The following is a 20746-nucleotide window of genomic DNA, read 5'->3' as shown; positions in this document are numbered from 1 at the left end:
TTAATAATAATTATTTTTTCTATTATTTCTATTTTTTATTCTTTTTCTACAGCAACAACAAAACTCTGTGCACACACCTCTGTGCACATGTCCAATTGTTTCCTCAGGATAACTTCTCTGAAGTGAGCTTACTGGGCCAAAGCGCATGTATTTCAGGGGGCTTTCTAACTCCTATTGTAAACTGCTGAAAGGCTGTACATCCTAACGATAAAGGATGTAAATGCCTGTACAACTGTACCCCACCAACCCTGTGCTGTTCTTTGATCAGTGCTGTTATCTTTTCTAAGAGTTTACCAGGAAGGAACAAGGCAAGGGGGTTGAGATCTGAGGCAGTTGAAATGAACAAGGAATGCCAAAAAGAGTTCTTTAATTCCTTCTTTAGAGTCCCTCCCACACTCTAGTATTTTTCCACTTTGCAACCCTGGCCTGGATGGTTCCATCCTCAGCTCACAGTTCAACTTTCCCCACTTGTTCCTCTTTTATATTATTTGATTTGGGATCAGTCTCTCTTTACTAGTGAGTACCTTGCTTTGAGATGAGGGTTCACCTTATATGTCAAGGTTTGGACAGCAATACTGCCCAGTAGTGGGGTCGTTTTGACATGCCTAAGGATTCTGAAATTTCAGAAACAACCTTGTTAGAATGAACTGTTTAATAGTCTCCCACATAGATCTGCCAGTCATGGAAACAAAGCCCCCATTGAAGCTAGTTAAGACACAGGAGCAGAGGTTGAGAGCTGGTTGTACATTCCTACACCTCCTCCTCTGATTCTTTCTCCCTGCTCCCTGGGCCCATCCTCTCCTAATTCCTCCTCCACTAGCTGGTCACTGAAATGCCTCTGTGTGCTTTATTTTAAAGGGATGCTATTCTGAGGCTACATTCTCAGGGTTCATTCTTTGCTTTCCATTTCTCATTTGTTCCATGATAGAGGATCCCACCTCCATTCTTCCCTTTCTTTTTTTTTTTTTTTTAAGATTTTATTTATTTATTCATGAGAGACACAGAGAGAGGCAGAGACACAACACAGGCAGAGGGAGAAGCAGGCTCCCTACAGGAGCCCTATGTGGGACTTGATCCTAGGGCAGGGATCACACCCTGAGCCCAAGGCAGACGCTCAACCACTGAGCCACCCAGGTGTTCCTTTCATCCTTCCCAAAACTACCCTCACCCCACCCTACTCCCCAGTTCAGGACATTTGACAGCTTTGCACAAATGGCTAATATTTCTCTTGTATTTCCTACGTCTTTTCCTTCCTGTCAAGGGAGCTGATAGAAGCCAGTCTCCTCTGGCTTAATTATGCGACCCCCTTCTCACTCAAGATTGGCACAGAGTTCGACAGAAAGGGTATGCTCCACTGAGGTTAAATACAGAACCGATGATGCATCATCATCCACATCACTCATTTAATATGTGTTCCTCTTGCTGGCAGTGGCCACGCTCAGGGAGGGTAACGAAAGAGAAGACCTGTAAACTTTGCACAGGGACATATCAACACTCAGCAACCTTTGTCCTGTGAACTCACGGGCTCGACACCCCTAACACTGACGAGGGGGAGGAAAAGATCCTACGCGGTAAGTCGGCCTAGTTCTAGCTCCCGTCTTGGCCAAACCTCCTCCAACACACGTTTGTGCACAAACTACATTTGCACGGAGAAACGGAAAATCTTTGTTTTCTACCCCCTCAAAACAGCACTGCCCAAATTTTTCCAATTTTCCCAGGGCCTCACATAAACGTATTCACCCAGTTTTACCGACTGCTTTAAGAGGATCATTAACTGCCCTATTGGTACAAAAAAAAAAACACACCAAGCGACAAGAGTCCGAAGTCCAACCCTTAGCCAGAATAACGTACTGAACGTCTCCAGGGCAAACGGGGGGAGCGGAGAAGACGCTGGAGGGGCAACTTTGGAGCCGAAACCCCGCAAGGTTGCGGCCCCGCGGCTTAGCCACCGCTCGGGCCTGCGCACCCACTTGGCCCCAGCGCCCGGCCGCGGCGAGCGCCCCTCCGCGGCCCCGCCCCGGCCCCGCCCCGGCCCCGCCCCGGCCCCGCCCCGGCCCCGCCCCGCCCCGGCCCCGCCCCGGCCCCGCCCCGCCGTCGACGTCAGTTGTTATGTCTCGGCCGGGGCCGCGGCCTCAGCTGATCCTCTGCTCCCGAGGCGGCCGCGGCGGCCTCGCGAGGTGGCGGGGGCGTCTGGGACGGCGGCCGCCATCCGCGCCGCCCAGCTGAGCGGGGCGGGGGCTGCGTGGCCAGGAAGCCGCCCAGGGAGCCGTCTCGGGCCTGTTTTTGCTCTCCTCCTCCCGGACCGTCGGCCCGCGCGCCCTATTTCTTCTGCGGAGACCGCGCCGCCCCCTCCCGGGCCGGGCCGCGGCGCCGCCCGCCGGCCCGAGAGAACCTGGAGCCGCCGCCGCCGCCGTGCCCGCCGCGCCCGCCGCGCCTCTCGCGGAGCCTGGGCGGCCGGCGGGGCCTGGGGCCTGGGGCCTGGGCGCCGGGCGCGGCGCTGCGGCGGCCGCTCCTCCCCGCTCCGGGCCCGGGGCCTGGCCCGGCCGAGCGCCGCGCCCGCCTGACCGGCCGCCGCCCGCCGGCCCCAACCGCCTCCCGGGCCGCTGCCCCCCCGGCCCCGGCCCCGGCCCCGGCCTCCCGCCCGGACCCTGCTTCCTTTGTGGACCTGAATGACTGGCGGGGGGCGGGGGCGCTCCTCCCTCCCCCTTGAGATTACGGGGCTTGGAGGCCGACCCGCCGCCCGGGGAACGTCCCTCGGCGCCCCGCTCCTCTCGGTGTTGGACTGATGGGGGTTTTTTAGTCCCCCCCCCCCCCATTATTCTCCTCGTCTCCAGGCCGGAAGGCTCCGCGCGAGGCTCTGCGCCTGTGCCCCTCGTGTCTTCTCGCCCCCGGCCCCGGCCCCGGCCCCGGCCGGCGATGGCGCGCCAGTGAGGGCGGCGGACGGCCCCGCCGGGACAGTGCCCGCGCCCCACTCCCCCGCGCCGCGCCCTTCTGTTTGCGTCTTCCGAGCTCTCTGGGAAGAGAGAAGACGGAGGGGAAGATGTGGCTGAAGCTCTTCTTCCTGCTCCTCTATTTTCTGGTCTTGTTCGTCCTGGCCAGGTTTTTTGAGGCCATTGTGTGGTACGAAACTGGCATCTTTGCCACTCAGCTGGTGGACCCGGTGGCGCTGAGCTTCAAGAAGCTGAAGACCATCCTGGAGTGCCGGGGGCTGGGGTATTCGGGGCTGCCCGAGAAGAAGGATGTCCGGGAGCTGGTGGAAAAGTCAGGCGAGTATCGGGGGCCCGGGGGCCCGGGGGCCCGGTGGCCGGTGGCCGGGGCCGAGTGCGCTTCCCTCTGGAATGAGGCATCCCCTCCCTGGAAGGGTCAACCAGGCTACTCCCAGAGCTGTCCGGGTTTTCTACCAAAAAAGAAAAAAAAAAAAAAGAGAGAGAAAAAGAAATCCCAGTTTTGAGAAGGCGGCTGGAATTATTTGTAGGGGTGTTGCCGTGCCTTTAAGGTTTGTTTGTTTTTCAAATAACCGATGTAAGTAAGTGCAGCTTCTTAGCACGGCTTGCTTACTAAGAAACGATTTTCTTAAAAATTAGGGAATGTCCACCGGTGACGGACAACCTGGAAAGCATTATTTGTCCGTTGAAACTTACAGGGGTAGAAGAAAAGGAAAACCCCAAGACTTTGTAGATGGCAGTATTTGTCAGGATGGTTATTAGCATAGTATCAGGAAGGAAAAATATCGGAATGCTTAGTATCAAAGAGGCATGTAGGGCTAAGATTTAAATTTTAAATTGTGAGTTTAGATAAAGAGAAAGTGTACACTGTACGTTATTAGCTTTTCATGCTTTATGTTTGGTGAATGTGTTTTGTGAATGCCTACCTTGTTTTGTTTTGGAAGAGTTTATGTTTCAGGGTTTTTTTTTTTTTAAAAATCATTATGTCTTGGATGTAAACTTATTTTTCCTTCCTTTTAGAGGTCACACATACTGCTGCATCAAGTTAAGTGGCTAGAGAAATAGAATTGAAGTAGTACTTAGACAATATTTATTTAGCATCTTTATGCGTTGTCAGTAACTGTTGGATTGGGGGTAGGATTGAATAAGAAATACGGTTAGTTTTTTTCACCCCTGGACAAAATATATCTTTGTTTAGGTAAATGTCCCAGAAGGGGAATGTACTGTAACTTGAGAAAGACAGTCTGGGTTGCTGTAGGAAGCAGTTGAAACTGATGGTTATCTTTTTTGTTGTTTCAAATATAAATGTCTACTGTGTCTTTTACAAGACAGTTTTTTTTTTCCTTATTTAGTACCCTATAGCCGTGTTGTGTGATAGACAAGAATACTAACTCCAGAACAGTTTAGCAATCACATATTTGCAGGTTAAGCATTATCAGCTTTGTATCTCACAATTAGGGTAGAGGAGGGAACCTTCTGTAAATGTGATACTTTTTTTTTAGAGAAAACATAAAATCAGGGTTGTTGTTTTTTTCTTGCCTCTTGTTTACTGTTTGGTTTATGGTGACTTACTTCTGTGGGGGAGGGAGGATGGGAAATGAAGTAAAATAGATCCCTAATAAATGAATTTTCTAGGTTTAGAAGTCTCAACTGCTTTGATTTGGCCAAAGCCAAATCATTTCACATGGCAAAAAAAAAAATTTAGTAACACTTTTTTCTTTTGACTTTTATTTAGTGTTGCTTCCTTTGGGCCTGAAAATACTTGCCACTTTGAGTGTACAGACAATGCACATATCATTTAAAGAATACACACAGCCCACAAAAATATGACTCACATCATACATTTTATAGCAGAGGTCTTGGTATAGCAATTTAACTTTATAATTTAAATATTTATTGTAAATGATTTTACTGCTGTCATGCTTGTTTTCACATTTAGGGCAAAAATTAAAATAATTTGATGTTAATGTTTACTTTTTATGTGATGATACAAGCTCTCAATTTACACAAAGTTTGAGTATTTTTCTTATAAGTAATCTTTTATATCTAACTTTCAAATCTTATAAAGCCCTATTACTATTTTAAGAAGATGGTGATGGGAAGTTCTGTAAACCCGTTTCTAAATCTTGTAAGTCAGAAGTATGTAAATTATACTGTTTAAAAATTATTTGATGCCTGGATATGTTATACACAAAACTAAATAATACTGTGATGGCTTTTTGGACTTACCAGGAAATTACTTAATTTCCTAATGAATTATGTGATGACTCCACTAGAATATAAGCTCCATGAGAAGATGGATTTTTGTCTGTACGTTTTTGCCTGACACATAGTAGGTTCTTTTTTTTTTTTTTTTTTTAAGATTTTATTTATTTATTCATGAGAGACACAGAGAGATAGAGTGAGGCAGAGAGAGAAGCAGGCTCCATGCAGGGAGCCCAATGTGGGACTCGATCCTGGGATCATGCCCTGGGCCAAAGGCAGACGCTCAACTGCTGAGCCACCCAGGTGTCCCACATAGTAGGTTCTTATGACATATCTATTGAGTGAATCTTAAATGGATGTATTCAGGTTCTACTTTTCTATAGACTGAAATGGAAGTATTGTTACATGAGTTTTAATGGTGTAAAATGAAATTAATCATTGAAGTTGGGAATGTAGAATTTTTGAAATTTTACTAGTGTTTTTTCCTTTTTTCAGGTGACTTGATGGAAGGTGAGCTCTATTCTGCACTCAAGGAAGAGGAAGCATCTGAATCCGTTTCTAGTACCAATTTCAGTGGTGAAATGCACTTCTATGAGCTTGTAGAAGACACAAAAGATGGCATCTGGCTAGTTCAGGTATCAGAAACAGTGATAGAAGTGAAATTATTTTTACCAAAATAGTATTCAACAGCTGGTGGCACTCCTTTATACTTGTGTCATGTTTTTCTTAAACAAAACTCAGTCCTCATAGGGAAGCTCTGGTGTCTTGGTTTTATAGACCAAGGAAAATGAAAATTGAAGAGGGGGAGAGGAAGCTTTGGAGAAAGAGAGTTGACTGTTTTGTTTAGAATCAGCAGAAACAAATCCATTGTACTCGTTGGATCTTCATTAAAGTAAGAAACACAGATATATCCCTTTTTTTTTTTCCTGTATACTAGCTGCATTTTATTTTGTGAATAACATGCCAAGTTAATCAAAATAAACGTACTTTTTTCTTCAACTTCTCCATAAATTAAAGGGTTTTTTTTTTTAAATTAATTTTTATTGGTGTTCAATTTACCAACATACAGAAAAATACCCAGTGCTCATCCCGTCAAGTGTCCACCTCAGTGCCCGTCACCCATTCCCCTCCAACACCCGCCCTCCTCCCCTTCCACCACCCCTAGTTCGTTTCCCCGAGTTAGGAGTCTTTATGTTCTGTCTCCCTTCCTGATATTTCCCAACATTTCTTTTCCCTTCCTTTAGATATATCCCTTTTGTTGAATGATTACGTTTTAGTTTTGGTGAACTCCAGTTTTTAATTCAGTGATCCAAATGGTTTTTGTATCTAAATGAAGAACCGTGAAGTAAAAGTAAGAGAATCCTTCTATTAGGCTAATAGCCAACTTTGTGACTATAGGGGAAGAGATACTGTGGGGAATGGTGGGAAGTGCTCGTTGCTTTGCTTACAAAATTGGATGAAATGATCATTTTAAACCCTAGCCCTTGTGATATCGAAAGTGTGAAATTTAATTAGCATGTTAAAGTTGTAGAGTTACGAAGGGTCTAAAACTTAGTCTTTTATGCTTCCCAAAGTGTGGTTCATGTACCACTCATAGTAAATGAGTGGGCACATATTATCATTTATGAATTTTAATGCAAATTAGAAAAGTCAATATTTTATTGAACATGTAATTTCATAAATATTATTTAGAGCAAGCTAAAGTTATTTAAATTTTTAAAAACAGAAGACCACTTAAAATATCAAGTAAACTAACAGCATGATTTTGGCTAAAATTATGATTATTGAATCAGTATCCAGTCCCAGGACCCCAGATTTCTTGTCCAGTACTGTTATCATTCCACACTGGGGTTGGCTAAGTTTGACCTGGAGTATAAAAAATCAAAATATCTTCTTCATATTTCTTACTGAGAACAATGACATCAAAATATAGTAGAAAAATCTAAGAGTTCAGAGACCTTACATGCAGATCTGATCCTGTCATAGATTTGCAATAATTGTGGATAGACAGATTTTTTTGTTGTACTTGGCCACAAATAAAATATATACATCTAAAAAGGTTGGAATAATACTGTTGTGCATGGGGCTAAAGAGTTGAGGTTTAGGAATTCTTCCGGTGATTACATTAGCTATTCATGACTTCCTTTACATGCAGTCTTCCTATTGTGTTTGACCTTTTACCTGCCAAATAATCTAATTCTATAGTTTTTAAATTCAGCAAAAGGAGAATCTGGGAGGTTATGTGTTATGTTATGTTAGTCTATATGTTATCATCAAATTCTAGTTTATTTCTCTGTGAATTAATTGATATTGAGAAATAAACTAGTATCTCTAAAACTTTAACTTATTTTTTTTTTTAATTTTTATTTATTTATGATGGTCACAGAGAGAGAAAGAGAGAGAGGCAGAGACACAGGCAGAGGGAGAAGCAGGCTCCATGCACCGGGAGCCCGATGTGGGATTCGATCCCAGGTCTCCAGGATCGCGCCCTGGGCCAAAGGCAGGCGCCAAACCGCTGCGCCACCCGGGGATCCCAAAACTTTAACTTATAAGTAAATAGTTATTCCATTTCTTTTCCCAGATACTTATATCTTATGGTCTGATCAAGAAAGACTGATTAGTTTTGATAATTTTAGTTTTATTTACTGAGGTTGAGTTGAATAGTCTGTCCCATGTACCTGTGTTCTCTAAATATTTGTCCATACATTGAATGATCCCATAGAGATGAATAATAAATAGATACTGAATACCTTCGAAACTTGGAAAAGCCATGTCAAAAGTCTAGAAATTTTTTTGGTATATAGGATTCTACCTATAAACAATGAACACATTCTGGTCCACTACTTAATGTATATTCTTGCTTGTAAATGATCTACTCCTCTTTAATGTTCTATTAAAGATAGAAGTGCCTGGGTGGCTCGGTTGGTTAAGTGTCTGCCTTTGGCTCAAGTCAAGATCTCAGGGTTCTGGGATGGAGCCGTACATCCAGCTCCCTGCTCAGTGGGGAGAGTCTCCTTCTCCCTCTCCATCTCCCCCTCCTCCTGCTCATGTGTGTGCCCTGTCTCTCAATCAAATAAATAAAATCTTAAAAAAAAAAAAGATAAGCATGGGGGTCCTGGGTGGCTCAGTCGGATAAGCCTCCAACTCTTGGTTTCAGTTTAGCTCATGATCTCGCAGTTGTGGGATCAAGCCCTGTATCCCCACTGAGTGTAGAGCCTGCTTCGGATTCTCTCTCCCTCTCCTCCTCTGCCCCTTCCTCCACTCATGCAAATGCACTCTCTCTCAAATAAATAAAATCTTAAAAAAAAAAAATAAAGATAAACATGGATTAAACTCTGTTAATAATGTGACAAAATTCAAATAGTTTATTTAGCAGTTAGTTGTATGCCAGGTTTTGGAAGTATACCAGGAACATACACAAGGCTAAGTCCTTGCTCTCAACTTTCCAGTTGGGAGAGGTAGGCAATAAATAAGTAAATATTTAATATAGCATCAAATTAGTGGAAAATGCTAAGAAGAAAAGTAAGGTAAGGAGACAGAGTGGCAAAAAAATTCTCTTGATAAGGTGACGCTTGAATGAAATGAAGAACAAATAATGAATGATAGTGAATGTAAACATTATAAATTTTAATCATTAAATTATTTTCCTCTGAAAATATTTGTTAAGCCTCACAAGATATTAGTAGTTAAAAAATGACTCCTAAGAAAAATAGAATATATTTATATAGTTTTCCATGTGTTTTGGTAATAGGACATACACTTAATTTTCCAGTGACTTTCAGGACTTGCACTGATCACCAGTGTCTGGCTTGTGTCCCTTGGGGCCAGTGGCTTACATATGTCAGATGGCTGGCTTGGGTTAGAACAGTCTCTTGCCAGGACAACTGAGAAGATTGAGATTGAAACTATGTCTTCAGGCATTCTGAAGTCACCAGCTAACCTAATCAGCACAGACATTGGTTTAAGCTCTTAAAAGAAACCTATTGTTCTATTGTTTTTTTGTTTTTAAATTGAAAATGTCTGAAATGTCTGTTAGAAAATAAGTATTCTCTCAGTTGCTTATCATTATTGTTTCAGTTCAGGTCATATTTATCTAATCTCTTGTGAAAGGTAACTTTAAAAATCGTGTTTTTAGTAATTTGAATTATTCTTTTCTATTTATTTTAGAAGAAGCTAATTTTAGTTTGCTCTTTTTTTTTTTTTTTAAATTTTTGAGTGCACATAGATCCCAGCCAGTTCAATCCTCTTCAGATTGCCTTTATTTTAGGCTTCCTGTGTAAGAAATATTTAGCATATCAGAGGTCTTTTTCTCACATTTTTCTGGGAGAAATTATGAATTATGGTTTTCTTTTGTATTTATTGAGAAAAAATGTAGTTAGATGGCATTTGACTGATAATTAGCACTTTAGACTTCTTATGTGATGTCCTTGAAAGGATGTCTAGATTTACTTATTTAGGGAAAGTGTGACTTTAATAACTGGGTATATGACTTAGCTATTCCATCACATGGTCAGCTCATTATTTTTCTGGAATGGATTGGTAATCTAGGTTGATTTATCTTTTTTGGTGACATTACATGTGGAATGATGACACTACGTGAGAAAAGTGAATTTGTATAATTTATTTAGTTCATCCTATATTACTTATGATTTCTATCTTCTGGGCAACTCACACTTTTACTTTCTGTATGATGCATATTAATGGTCTTTATATCTTTCTCTCCTCAAATGTTTTAAGATATATTGATGCTCATGAATTAACCTTACATTGAACCAGAGTATTAGGATGCTCCATTGCATGTCAAGCTTTTCCATGTCTATCCTGTATTCTCTATAATATGAGGTAAAAAGAACTAATTTTAGTTTTCCAGGCAGCAACACATATGGGACATCTTTATCATCAATATACTATGTAACTCATGGAACAACTGAGTCCTCTTTCTTTTCCTAATAGTTCTAACAAATTTAAGTTTTCCTGCTTTGTTCTTAACCTCAGTTCATATCTTTCATTAGTTATCTTTCAGTGTTGTGGATTCTTTGATCTTAGCACCACCCAGTCTTCTGAGTAGCATAAATTGAAGACACTTTTTTTTTTCTCTTCAGAAAACTCTTAGAGAGGTAGATGGAACAGTGGCTAGGCTTCTGCAGTGGAAAGCTACCATGCTCCGTGGGTTTTATGGGTTTATCCTTATCTTAGCATTTCTATTTCCCTTTTTTCACCTTGTTCAAAGAAGGACTGTGGTATTTGTTCCCAACTGGCTTTATCCCCATCGTAAGGAATTTAACATCACTGGAATTGAGGTAGCAGTGAAAAAGCATCATGTGATTTAAAGTAAAGCTTTGGGTCAATATTTACTGAAATATTGTTGTTATATTTCCTGTTTGGCTAAAAAAATGTTAATAGCTGTCTTAAAATTTATTTACCTTTGTTCTAGACAATACTTTTGTTCAGGGAGATTTTAACCTGTTCATTCCTTTCTTGACACTATTATAAAAGTGAAGTACATGGCAAGCTACTTTATCGTTTATTTTGTACTGATGAAAAACTTTTATTTCTGCTTACTCATAAAGAAAGCTATTAGGGATACCAAAGAAATAATTAAATACCACTGAATTTTGTTTCTGTCAATCACTTGTCCTCACTCTTAATGATTTTATATAATTTGCATATATTTATTTAAGTTGGTCTATGATTTTGAAAGTAGAAACTCCCCATAAATAATGAAATATTGAGATGCAGAAAATATCATAACCCAGCACTCCTGTTCTATGGAGTTTTGTTATTTAATTTAGCCTAAACTTATATGGCAGATGTTCTGGTTAGTAATAAAATTCACCTCTAAAAATTAGGCAGAAATACACTTTTTTTTCTTGTACCAGTGTACACTTAAAAGGAAGGGAATAAACAATAACCTGAGGTCCAGTTTTTCTTTTTTTGTTTGTTTTTTGTTTTACAGTTTTTCTTTGTAAGATTAACTAGACTACACAAGGTTGACTTCAGAAAATATGGGATTTAATATCACACACTGTCCAACACAGTTGTGTACATGGTGTGGTGGAGGCAGCTCATACTGTTTCATGAAGGGTGATTGTTAACATCCCTTCCCAACTCCCATGTTTAGAGATAACATGCTGGTAACTTGAAATCAGCCATATGGGAGTATTTATACCTAGGAAATCAGCAAGTAATAGAAATCAGAATTTCCTTTTTATTTTGGAGAGCTAGTTGTTAAACATCTACCAGCAAACCACTGGTTTTATACATTCATCTAACCATCTAACAAATATTTATTGAAATCTAATGTGTGCCAGCTGAACCTTGTGATTAGAATTGAGGGCACAAAGATAAATAACCTATAGCCTGTGCCATAAGACAGCTTAGTTTGGTTTACTAAAATATGTAGACCAGTAAAAATCTTAGTTTATAAGTATCTTTCAGTTGAGTTACATGGTCCATGATGGTGCTAGCATCTTGAGAAATCCTAAAGAACTCTATTAGTGAAATGGAATGTAGGAAAATTGTGGTAGTTTTTTCCTGGAGAAAAGTATATTTTTAAACTCATTGAATTGAAAGTCCTTATGTCTGACTGGGATCAAGAACATTGATATGCAGTTGCGTAGCAAGGTACTATTTATGCTAATGTTTGTCCAGAAAATATTCCAGATGACAGATTGCTAGGGAAGGGACTTATAACAGATACCAAAAAGTTGGTGGCTTTCGAGAACATGTTTAGTCAGAAGTAAAAGAATGAAGTTACTAAGCTGTAAAAAGCTGAAATAATTTAGTTCAACATAAATATTTAATGAGCACCCAAATGAGTTAGGCACTATACTAGCTGTAGGAAATGCAATGGTGAACAAGTGTAGGAATGCCAGTTAGAGAGGCAGATACCCTGGGAAGGAGGAGGGAAAGATTCCTTCACTTCCAGCCTATGCTGCCAACTCTGTTCCAGACTTGGAATTCAGGCTGTACTTTGATCTAGTTTTTTTCTAGTCTCTGAAAATACTCCCCACAGAGAACACAACATCCTTCTTGAACTGCTGAGGAATATGTCTCTGCTTTTAATAAGATGAGCAGTGTGAGTGCCACTCAGAATCATCGTGCATACTTTTGGATATGAGCTGTAAGTTGGGAATTCTTAATGGTGTGACCCAGTAGTAATAGGTTAGAGTATTTGATTGTACCATGTGACTCAGCCAGATGAGTTATTTTGTGAAAATATTAAAATGTTTAGTGGTGGTTTAATTCAGCCTCTACAAAGTTTATGTTAAACCTTTAGTTGAATGATCTAACTATATAGGGCATTGAACAGAGCTGTTCCTAATTATATAAATATAACTTTCGAGTCAAATAAAATGCTTTCATGCAATTAATGCCTAGGGGAGTTTTTGTTTTTGCATGGCTCTCTGTGTTAGGGATCATTAAACTCTTCAAAAGCAGGTGAGGGAACAGCTTGCTGAATAAAAAAAGCCCTAGGGTTAAACATTGTCATGTACCTGCTCAGATGTTCCCATTCTGATCACAAACTTGTATTGTCTGTGCTGTAACCACCGCAGTGTCTGCCAACAACCCCTCTCATTCCTATTTCCTTTCCTAGCATTGGAGCTTTTGTAAGTCTGAAAAATACCTGTACAATGGTCAGGATCTTCCCTGAAAGATGCTCCTAGACTTAGGGCCATACTTATTCCATTGAATAAAGCAGCATCTTAACCCCTTGATGCAATGTTGTTATAAATACTGACCTGAAATGTTTGGGTTATTTGCAGCCTTGATCAGGAAATGGAAGTGAAAAGGAAGTTCTTTAAGAGTTCTTTAGAAGAAGTAGGGAGTATGGTGGTATGATTGGACAGAAACTTCTTAATCTTTCTCAGTAACCTGAAAAATAAGTTCAAGATTTCTTTGATTACTTGATGGAAAGAAATAGAATATTGACTCTTGAGTAGTAGGGAAAAAAAAGAAAAGAAATATCTGCCCTTCTTTTTCTTCCTGACTATTCAGCTAAAATATATCTAGCCCTTTTGGACTGTGGAAAAATGAGTTAGGGACTTAATGGGTAATGTAACTGGCATGAACCTCCTCAGAAAGAGCTTTCATGTCCTCAGATTATCCTCTTTTTACCTCAGTCATCTAAGCATTTAAATAATAACTCGTCAAAAAAATTAATAACTTGTGTCTCCCTCAATAAGGCCATCTATTTTCACTAAGAAGCACATCAAAACCATTTGTTTAATGCCCTAAATTGTGTATGTGTTTGTGTATTTACGAAGCATCAGAGTCATTACAAAATGTTACATATAGCATATATGTCTTTGTAGATGTGGGGATGATATGATAGTAGCAATGGTATACAGCAGAGATTAGTGGACAGTGATCTGTGTGCCTATAAAGTGAAGTTTAAGTTACTTGTCACCACTATGTGCTCTCTTTCTGCTGCCCTTGAAATTTGTTAGGCTTCCCAGCAGAGAGGCCACAGTGAGGTAGCTATACCATTCCTGTGTTTCCCAGGGAGTATATCTTGGCACTCATTTCACACACACACCTGGGATTTCACTTCCTGGAGGCTTTGTGAACATGAAAATGTCCCTTCCTCCCAGAAAGGACCCGAGAGTATTGTGTTGTAATTTTGAATTAGATAACATCAGTTACATAGCATTTGTTAAAATAAACTTGGCCTATATACCCTGGGTTTAAAATAAATCAAACAGATGGTTTCATGAAGACTTCAGACATTTTGGCTTTCCTTTACATTCCCATTTAGTTGTTTTTGTGTTTTTGTTTTTAACATATAATTTTGTTTTTTACTCGTATGTCTGTCAAAGTCCTGCCTCATTCAAAGCAGGAAGATTAGGGAATAAAAGGAAAAGGTGTTAACAATTAGAAAAGCTAAGAAACCATTATACATTTTGAAGGTTAACTTTCAGTTTTTTTTTTCTTTTAAAAAAATCTTTTACTTTTCTCAATCTTAATTGTGTTTGAAAGCTGTTTGCAAATTTGAAGAAGTTCAAGAGCATAGAATTCATTATGGTAATTCTTTTTATACGTTAGAACCTTTTCATGATTGTTAAGAAAAAGCCATAGAAGTAGTATTGGTTTAGTCAAAGTATAGTTTAATAGAAAACATATGTTTGACTCTTGGCTCCATAATTATACTTCAAAAAAGTGAAATTTGTACTCATTGAACCCACATGTGATAATTTCTAGTAAGCTATATTTGGATTATTGTTTTAAATTTTTAGAGCAGAGAAATGCCTCCAAAGGCCATTTTCTTCCTGTGTAACTTATTTCTAGAGAATAGGCTACAGGTTGGAGAATGTGGCTAGCTTCTTAATATTGTTTTGATTCCCTCTACTGCCACAGAGTGTGGAAGGTTAATGCACTGTATTCAGTGTTTTAAGCCTTTTCAGTTGGACATTTGTTCCTTCTACGAGAATTGCAATGATGATATAACCAGGAACAGAATCTTTTTGCAAAAGGTAAAGATATATTTTAGATAATAAATGGTTGGTTTAAGTTCATTTTAGGTAATTAAAGTTTCTGTTTTTCTTTCTGGACAAATAGGTCATAGCAAATGACAGAAGTCCCTTGGTTGGTAAAATCCACTGGGAGAAAATGGTGAAAAAGGTGTCAAGATTTGGAATACGTACAGGCACTTTTAATTGTTCCAGTGACCCCAGGTGAGTTGATTAGGCAATTCTTAGAATCTGAGATCTGACCAGAATTGTCTTAATTAATGAAGACAATGATATAAGAAGCCTGTTCGAACTGAAAGCTAATTATAATGTTTAGCACACTGTTACCCAGGTGCTTGATCAATAGTTTTTGCTAAACTGGCAGTTTTTTACTTTCTTTCTGAAATGTCTTTCTTTATGTCATTCTTCTGTATTCTTTCTAGTGGGAGTGACTCTTAAGAGTATGCCTTCAGTCAGTTTGGTTTCAGTTTTCTTCCCAAAAGACTTTGGCACATTTATAGCTTGTGCTGATTGAAATCTTTTGTCATAATTCTGACCTCCACTTTGCACGCAGACACTTATTTCTATCTGCCCTATTATTACCCCTAGAAATGTCCTTTTCCCTAAACCGAGTGTTTGTATTGCTTTCTTTACTGGAGTTCCTTCTCTAGGATGGCCTCAGGGCAGCCTCCTCAGATGTGTTGGTCTCATTGTACAGCAGTACTTTCCTGACTTTGTTAGCTCCCCTAAGAATGTCCCACCACCTCTGGGCGCCACCTGACTGTGCTGGGCAGCAGTTATAATTTTTCCCTGCAAGTATACTCAGCTTGCCTGGCTGTAATTTCTGTCATTCCCTCAAGAAAGCAATATAGCTTAAAAGGCTAAAAAGCCCTCTGTTAGGTCTATTTTTTTTTTCTTTTCTTTGAGAAAGTAGAAAACAAGGTGGGGTATGTCTTTGGAGGGTTGGAGAAATGGGGGATAGTAAAGAGCAGCTCCACATTGGAATTGCAAGAGCTGAGTGGCAAATGGGTCAGGAGGGCCTTTGGTGAGAGTAAATGGGTAGAGGGCCAGTGGAATAAGCAGAGAAGGGAGAAGTGAAGGGGAGATTGGAGAGCAGGCCTGAAAGGCCAAGGAGACCAATGATCTCTGAAGAAACCACATTATATAAACAGAAATACTAAGGTTTCTTTTTAAGTACCACATGTCACATAAACTTGAGTAACAAACTCACTAACCATATTTTCTATCATTTTTAGTCTTCAAATTCTCTAAGAATCTTGGCAGGTTTAGTTTAAGAACTAGAGTTATTTTCATGGTATTCAGTCTAGAAAGTTAAAGCTATCACTTAACTCTGAAAAGAAAGCACATAATACATTTGTTTTCGTACATGAAGAAATGTATGCACTAAGTCCTTCTTTGCCTGTTTTACACAGTAGGTCTTCTGTCAGAAAGATTGGCATTTAATTTATGTCATAACTCAGAAGCCAGTATTCTCTGATGAAGATAAAAAGAATGACCGAGAGTAGAAATATGTCATCACAAGTATCATATGAAATTTAAAAATTAAAGCTACTTAAAGATATTTAAGATGTAAATAAAGCAATTTATTTAACTTGTTGCTTTGGGGAGCAGAGGGTAAAAATTCGATGAATTACTACTTTGCATTATATGAACACAGTGTTAAAGGATAAAAGATATTTTCTTTATAGGAATTCATAATTCTCAAACCACTTAGGGCAATATTGATATTAATGGAATCTATCCTGTTAAGTGAATCAACTCAACAAGAAGCTGAATCGTGGTCTGTGATTCTGAGTCACCCAGATAGTATCTCAGAGTCATTACTAACCTTGTCTTTATGACATAACATGCTATCTTCATATATCTGAAGTTATATCTCAAAATTTCTGAGATACAACTTATTTTATTGTCGTTATAAAATAATATGACATACGTTGAGACTTTCAGTCTGATCATATAAATGTGTAGTGTGCTTATTTAAATAAAATATAATTCATGCTGGGGCACCTGGCTGGCTCAGTCAGGGACTCTTGATCCAAGAGTCAGGGACTCTTGATCCCTGGGATTGTGAGTTCGAGCCCCACATTGTGTGTAGAGATTATTTAAAATTAAAAAAAAAAAAATATATAGACACACACACAGATGTAATCTGTGTTTACTAAGTAAAGGATAACACTTAGGACATATACATAAATATTTTTAATAGGAAAATAAGTTGAACCTTTATTACCATACATTTACAAATCTATAATGAACAAAATGTACCTTCGATGGTAGATTTTCTTTTTTTCATCTTTATTGAGATAAATTTACATACCAGAAAACTCTGCATGGTGAGTTTTTAGGAAAAAAATACTTTTTAGTTAAAAAAGGAAAATGCACTTAACATTTCTCCACTGTCATACAACAGTCTTTATTTTTCAGTATTTCCTTTCATTTCTTATCTAGTTTTTAGGGGGAGAGTGATGTCGCAAATAGTATAGCAAGAATTTGTCCATTTCCAAAAGGATTGGAGTGATGACCACACTGGATAAATATAAGCAGATGATTTAATTTTAGTTAAATTCTTCTATACTTACTCATCCTCTAACTGAATCTCTTCTTTAATTTTTTTTTAAGATTTTATTTATTTATTCATGAGAGACACAGAGAGAGAGAGAGAGAGAGGCAGAGACACAGGCAAAGGTAGAAGCAGGCTCCATGCAGGGAGCCTGATGTGAGACTTGATCCCCTGTCTCCAGGATCACACCCTGGGCTGAAGGTGGGGCTAAACTGCTGAGCCACTGGGGCAGCCCATGAATCTCTTCTTAATCTGAAAACTTACTTTGTTTCATCTGTATTAAATACTCCTCTTCATGATCTTCATTAAAGAGACGAGAGAATATAAAAAGCATGGGACTTGATCTTTCTTAGGTGAACTTTTTTATGTATTACTTTGTAACAGAACCTGTGATGCTTGAGTTAATAAATGGGTATAGCATGGCTCTTACACTCAAGGAACTTGAGTTCAAGTCAGGGACTTGCATGTGGGATAATCTGTTCTCTCTTCTTTGGCCATCTGAATCTAACCACCTTCAAGACCTCATTCATTTCCTAAACCTTTCATGAAATCTTCACTAGCTCAAACTCTGTGATATTCCCTTTTTTTGAACTTCTTTTACATTAGTAATTGAATATATATGATTTTATACTTCTGGGATTTTTTTCCTTAATAGGATCTTAAATTCCTTTCGAGCAGGAATTATTTTCCTATTTTCTTTTGGATCTTATAAGCACATAATGAAGTAGTAGCTATATAATAGATGCTAAAGTATTTGTTGATTCCCTTGACTAAACTCTTCTATAAAAAACAAACCAGAAACAGAGAGGAAACAAAGCTACAAAAAGAGAGCTTGCTTTCGTTCTTGTACAACTGCCAGGTATTGATACCACTTTTGATTATTTGGAGGTTATTTGGTTTTGGGCAGAATATCTTTCAGTGCCAAAGAAATTTGTTAGGGGGAAACAAATTGTGCAACAGTGAAGATGAGCAAACTAGTTCATCTGCCAGCCTGGCTTTTACTTATGGTTTACTCTCTTACAGATACTGCAGGAGAAGAGGCTGGATACGATCCACACTCATTATGTCTGTCCCACAAACTAGCACTTCTAAAGGGAAAGTCATGCTTAAAGAGTATAGTGGACACAAAATTGAAGTAGAGCACATTTTTAAGTGGATAACTGCTCATGCAGCTTCTCGGATCAAAACCATTTATGATGCTGAACATTTGAAAGAAGAATGGAATAAAAGTGATCAATATTGGGTAAAAATATACCTATTTGCAAACCTTGACCAACCCCCAGCTTTCTTCTCTGCACTAAGTATAAAGTTTACTGGAAGAGTTGAGTTTATTTTTGTTAATGTGGAAAATTGGGACAACAAGAGTTATATGACAGATATTGGTGTATATAACATGCCATCATATATTCTTAGAACTCCTGAAGGAATTTACAGATATGGAAACCACACAGGTGAATTTATATCCCTTCAGGCCATGGATTCATTTTTGCGCTCATTGCAACCTGAAGTAAATGATCTGTTTGTTTTGAGCTTGGTTCTAGTTAATCTTATGGCTTGGATGGACTTATTTATCACACAAGGAGCAACCATAAAGCGATTTGTGGTTCTCATAAGCACTTTAGGGACATATAATTCTCTATTAATTATTTCCTGGCTACCTGTGTTGGGCTTTTTACAGCTCCCTTACTTAGATAGTTTTTATGAATATAGCTTAAAATTGTTGCGATATTCCAATACAACCACACTGGCTTCATGGGTAAGGGCAGACTGGATGTTTTATTCTTCACACCCAGCCCTGTTTCTCAGTACGTATCTTGGACATGGTTTACTAATTGATTACTTTGAGAAGAAGAGGCGGCGCAACAACAACAATGATGAAGTCAATGCCAATAACTTAGAATGGTTATCAAGTCTGTGGGACTGGTACACCAGCTACCTCTTCCACCCGATTGCTTCTTTTCAGAACTTTCCTGTAGAATCTGATTGGGACGAAGACCCTGACTTATTCTTGGAGCGATTAGCTTTCCCTGACCTTTGGCTTCACCCTCTGATACCAACTGATTACATAAAAAATTTGCCAATGTGGCGATTTAAATGTCTTGGAGTCCAGTCTGAAGAGGAAATGTTGGAAGGTTCTCAAGATATTGAAAATGACTCAGACAGCGAGAGCACAGACATTTTTAGCAGTGAGAAGGAAGTATTTGAAGATAAACAAAGTGTAGTTCACAATTCTCCAGGAAGAGCAAGTCACTGTGATGCTGAGGCTTGTTCATGTGCCAATAAATATTGTCAGACCAGCCCATATGAAAGAAAGGGAAGGTCATATGGATCATATAATGCTAATGAAGATATGGAACCTGATTGGTTAACTTGGCCTGCTGATATGCTGCACTGTACTGAATGTGTTGTTTGCCTAGAGAATTTTGAAAATGGATGTTTGCTAATGGGGTTGCCTTGTGGTCATGTGTTCCATCAGAATTGCATTGTGATGTGGTTGGCTGGGGGCCGACACTGTTGCCCTGTTTGCCGGTGGCCTTCCTATAAAAAAAAGCAGCCATATGCACAACACCAGCCCTTGTCAAATGATGTCCCATCTTAACCATGTGCAATTTGTCCTTTATAAGCTTTGAGTATCTTACAGCTTGCCTTTTTAATGTTAGTCACAATGTTTTTGTGGTTTGAAGTTTAGTTTAATGTTAGTGCAGTGACAGGAAATACACATTATGCTAATGTTGATGACAATTACTTGGTTGCCTTGTGTGTCAATTGAATGCATACTTAATTGTAAAAATTTTTATTTACAACATTGGAAATTCAGAAGTTAATGTTTTTTGTAAGCACAAAAGAAGTATGATAGAAATTTATCCTAGCAAGACTTTACAAGGTAGGATCAAATTCTAATGGAATTGAGGCAGTTTCTTATCCTAAATGTTTCCTCCCTTTTTACAATCTGTGTCCAGCACCTCTTGGTTAAATAATGTATGCTCTGAGACATGAAATTAAAACAGACCTATTAAATAAATTATTTTAAAACCAGAAGATTACAGCTTTCCCAATATTAAATTGTTTTTGATGAGGTGGCTGAATGCTATAGGTGTTTTGCTGGCTTGTTAATTTCACAGGTAAGTCCAATGTGTTCCTTGGCTAATGAGGGAAAACAAAAAGATAAATTATGTTGCTGATACTAGCCAGAGGTGGTGTTAGTCAGTCTCGTAGTTTGGTCAGCTTTGATGGGAAGGAATTTCATGGCGGGCTTTTTTTTTTTTTTTTTTTTTTTTTTTTTAAGTATTAAGTCATCTATGAGTAGTATATTCATCTAAGTAAAATCAGTCAGCATATGAGCCACACATTGATTACTTATGTTTTTTCCTGGCTTTTATTTTGAACAATTACAAAACTACAGAAAAAATGAAAACAGTACAATGAACATCTATTTCCTAATTCACCAGATGTTTGTATTTTGTTACCTTTGCTTTATCTTCTCTATGTGTATATTTATCTTTTTTCTTTCTTTTTCTCTGGTTGTTTTTTGTTTATTCCTGATCCCTTTGGAAATAAAATTTAGT

The 20746-nt window shown here is 39.0% G+C and overlaps 1 protein-coding gene across 1 annotated transcript; it reads left to right on the top strand.

The window, feature by feature from the left end:
• Positions 1-245: 245 nt before the first annotated feature.
• RNF103 (ring finger protein 103) lies at positions 246-20219 on the top strand. The gene is made up of 4 exons (XM_025994396.2): positions 246-3266; positions 5646-5785; positions 14709-14824; positions 18204-20219. The coding sequence occupies exons 1-4, from the start codon at positions 3041-3043 to the stop codon at positions 19777-19779; spliced, it is 2058 nt and encodes a 685-aa protein (XP_025850181.2). The 5' UTR covers positions 246-3040; the 3' UTR covers positions 19780-20219.
• Positions 20220-20746: the final 527 nt, after the last annotated feature.

This window comes from Vulpes vulpes, chromosome 8 (genome assembly GCF_048418805.1).
Source record: "Vulpes vulpes isolate BD-2025 chromosome 8, VulVul3, whole genome shotgun sequence".
Taxonomy (NCBI): domain Eukaryota; kingdom Metazoa; phylum Chordata; class Mammalia; order Carnivora; family Canidae; genus Vulpes; species Vulpes vulpes.
This window is presented reverse-complemented; position numbering and strand designations above follow the sequence as displayed.

Excerpts from the sequence above, each read along its gene's own strand:
- RNF103 (XM_025994396.2), top strand. The coding sequence starts at position 3,041 with ATGTGGCTGAAGCTCTTCTTCCTGCTCCTCTATTTTCTGGTCTTGTTC. Across the intron at positions 5,786-14,708 it reads ATGGCATCTGGCTAGTTCAG|GTCATAGCAAATGACAGAAG; the intron begins GTATCAGAAACA and ends CTGGACAAATAG. Across the intron at positions 14,825-18,203 it reads AATTGTTCCAGTGACCCCAG|ATACTGCAGGAGAAGAGGCT; the intron begins GTGAGTTGATTA and ends ACTCTCTTACAG.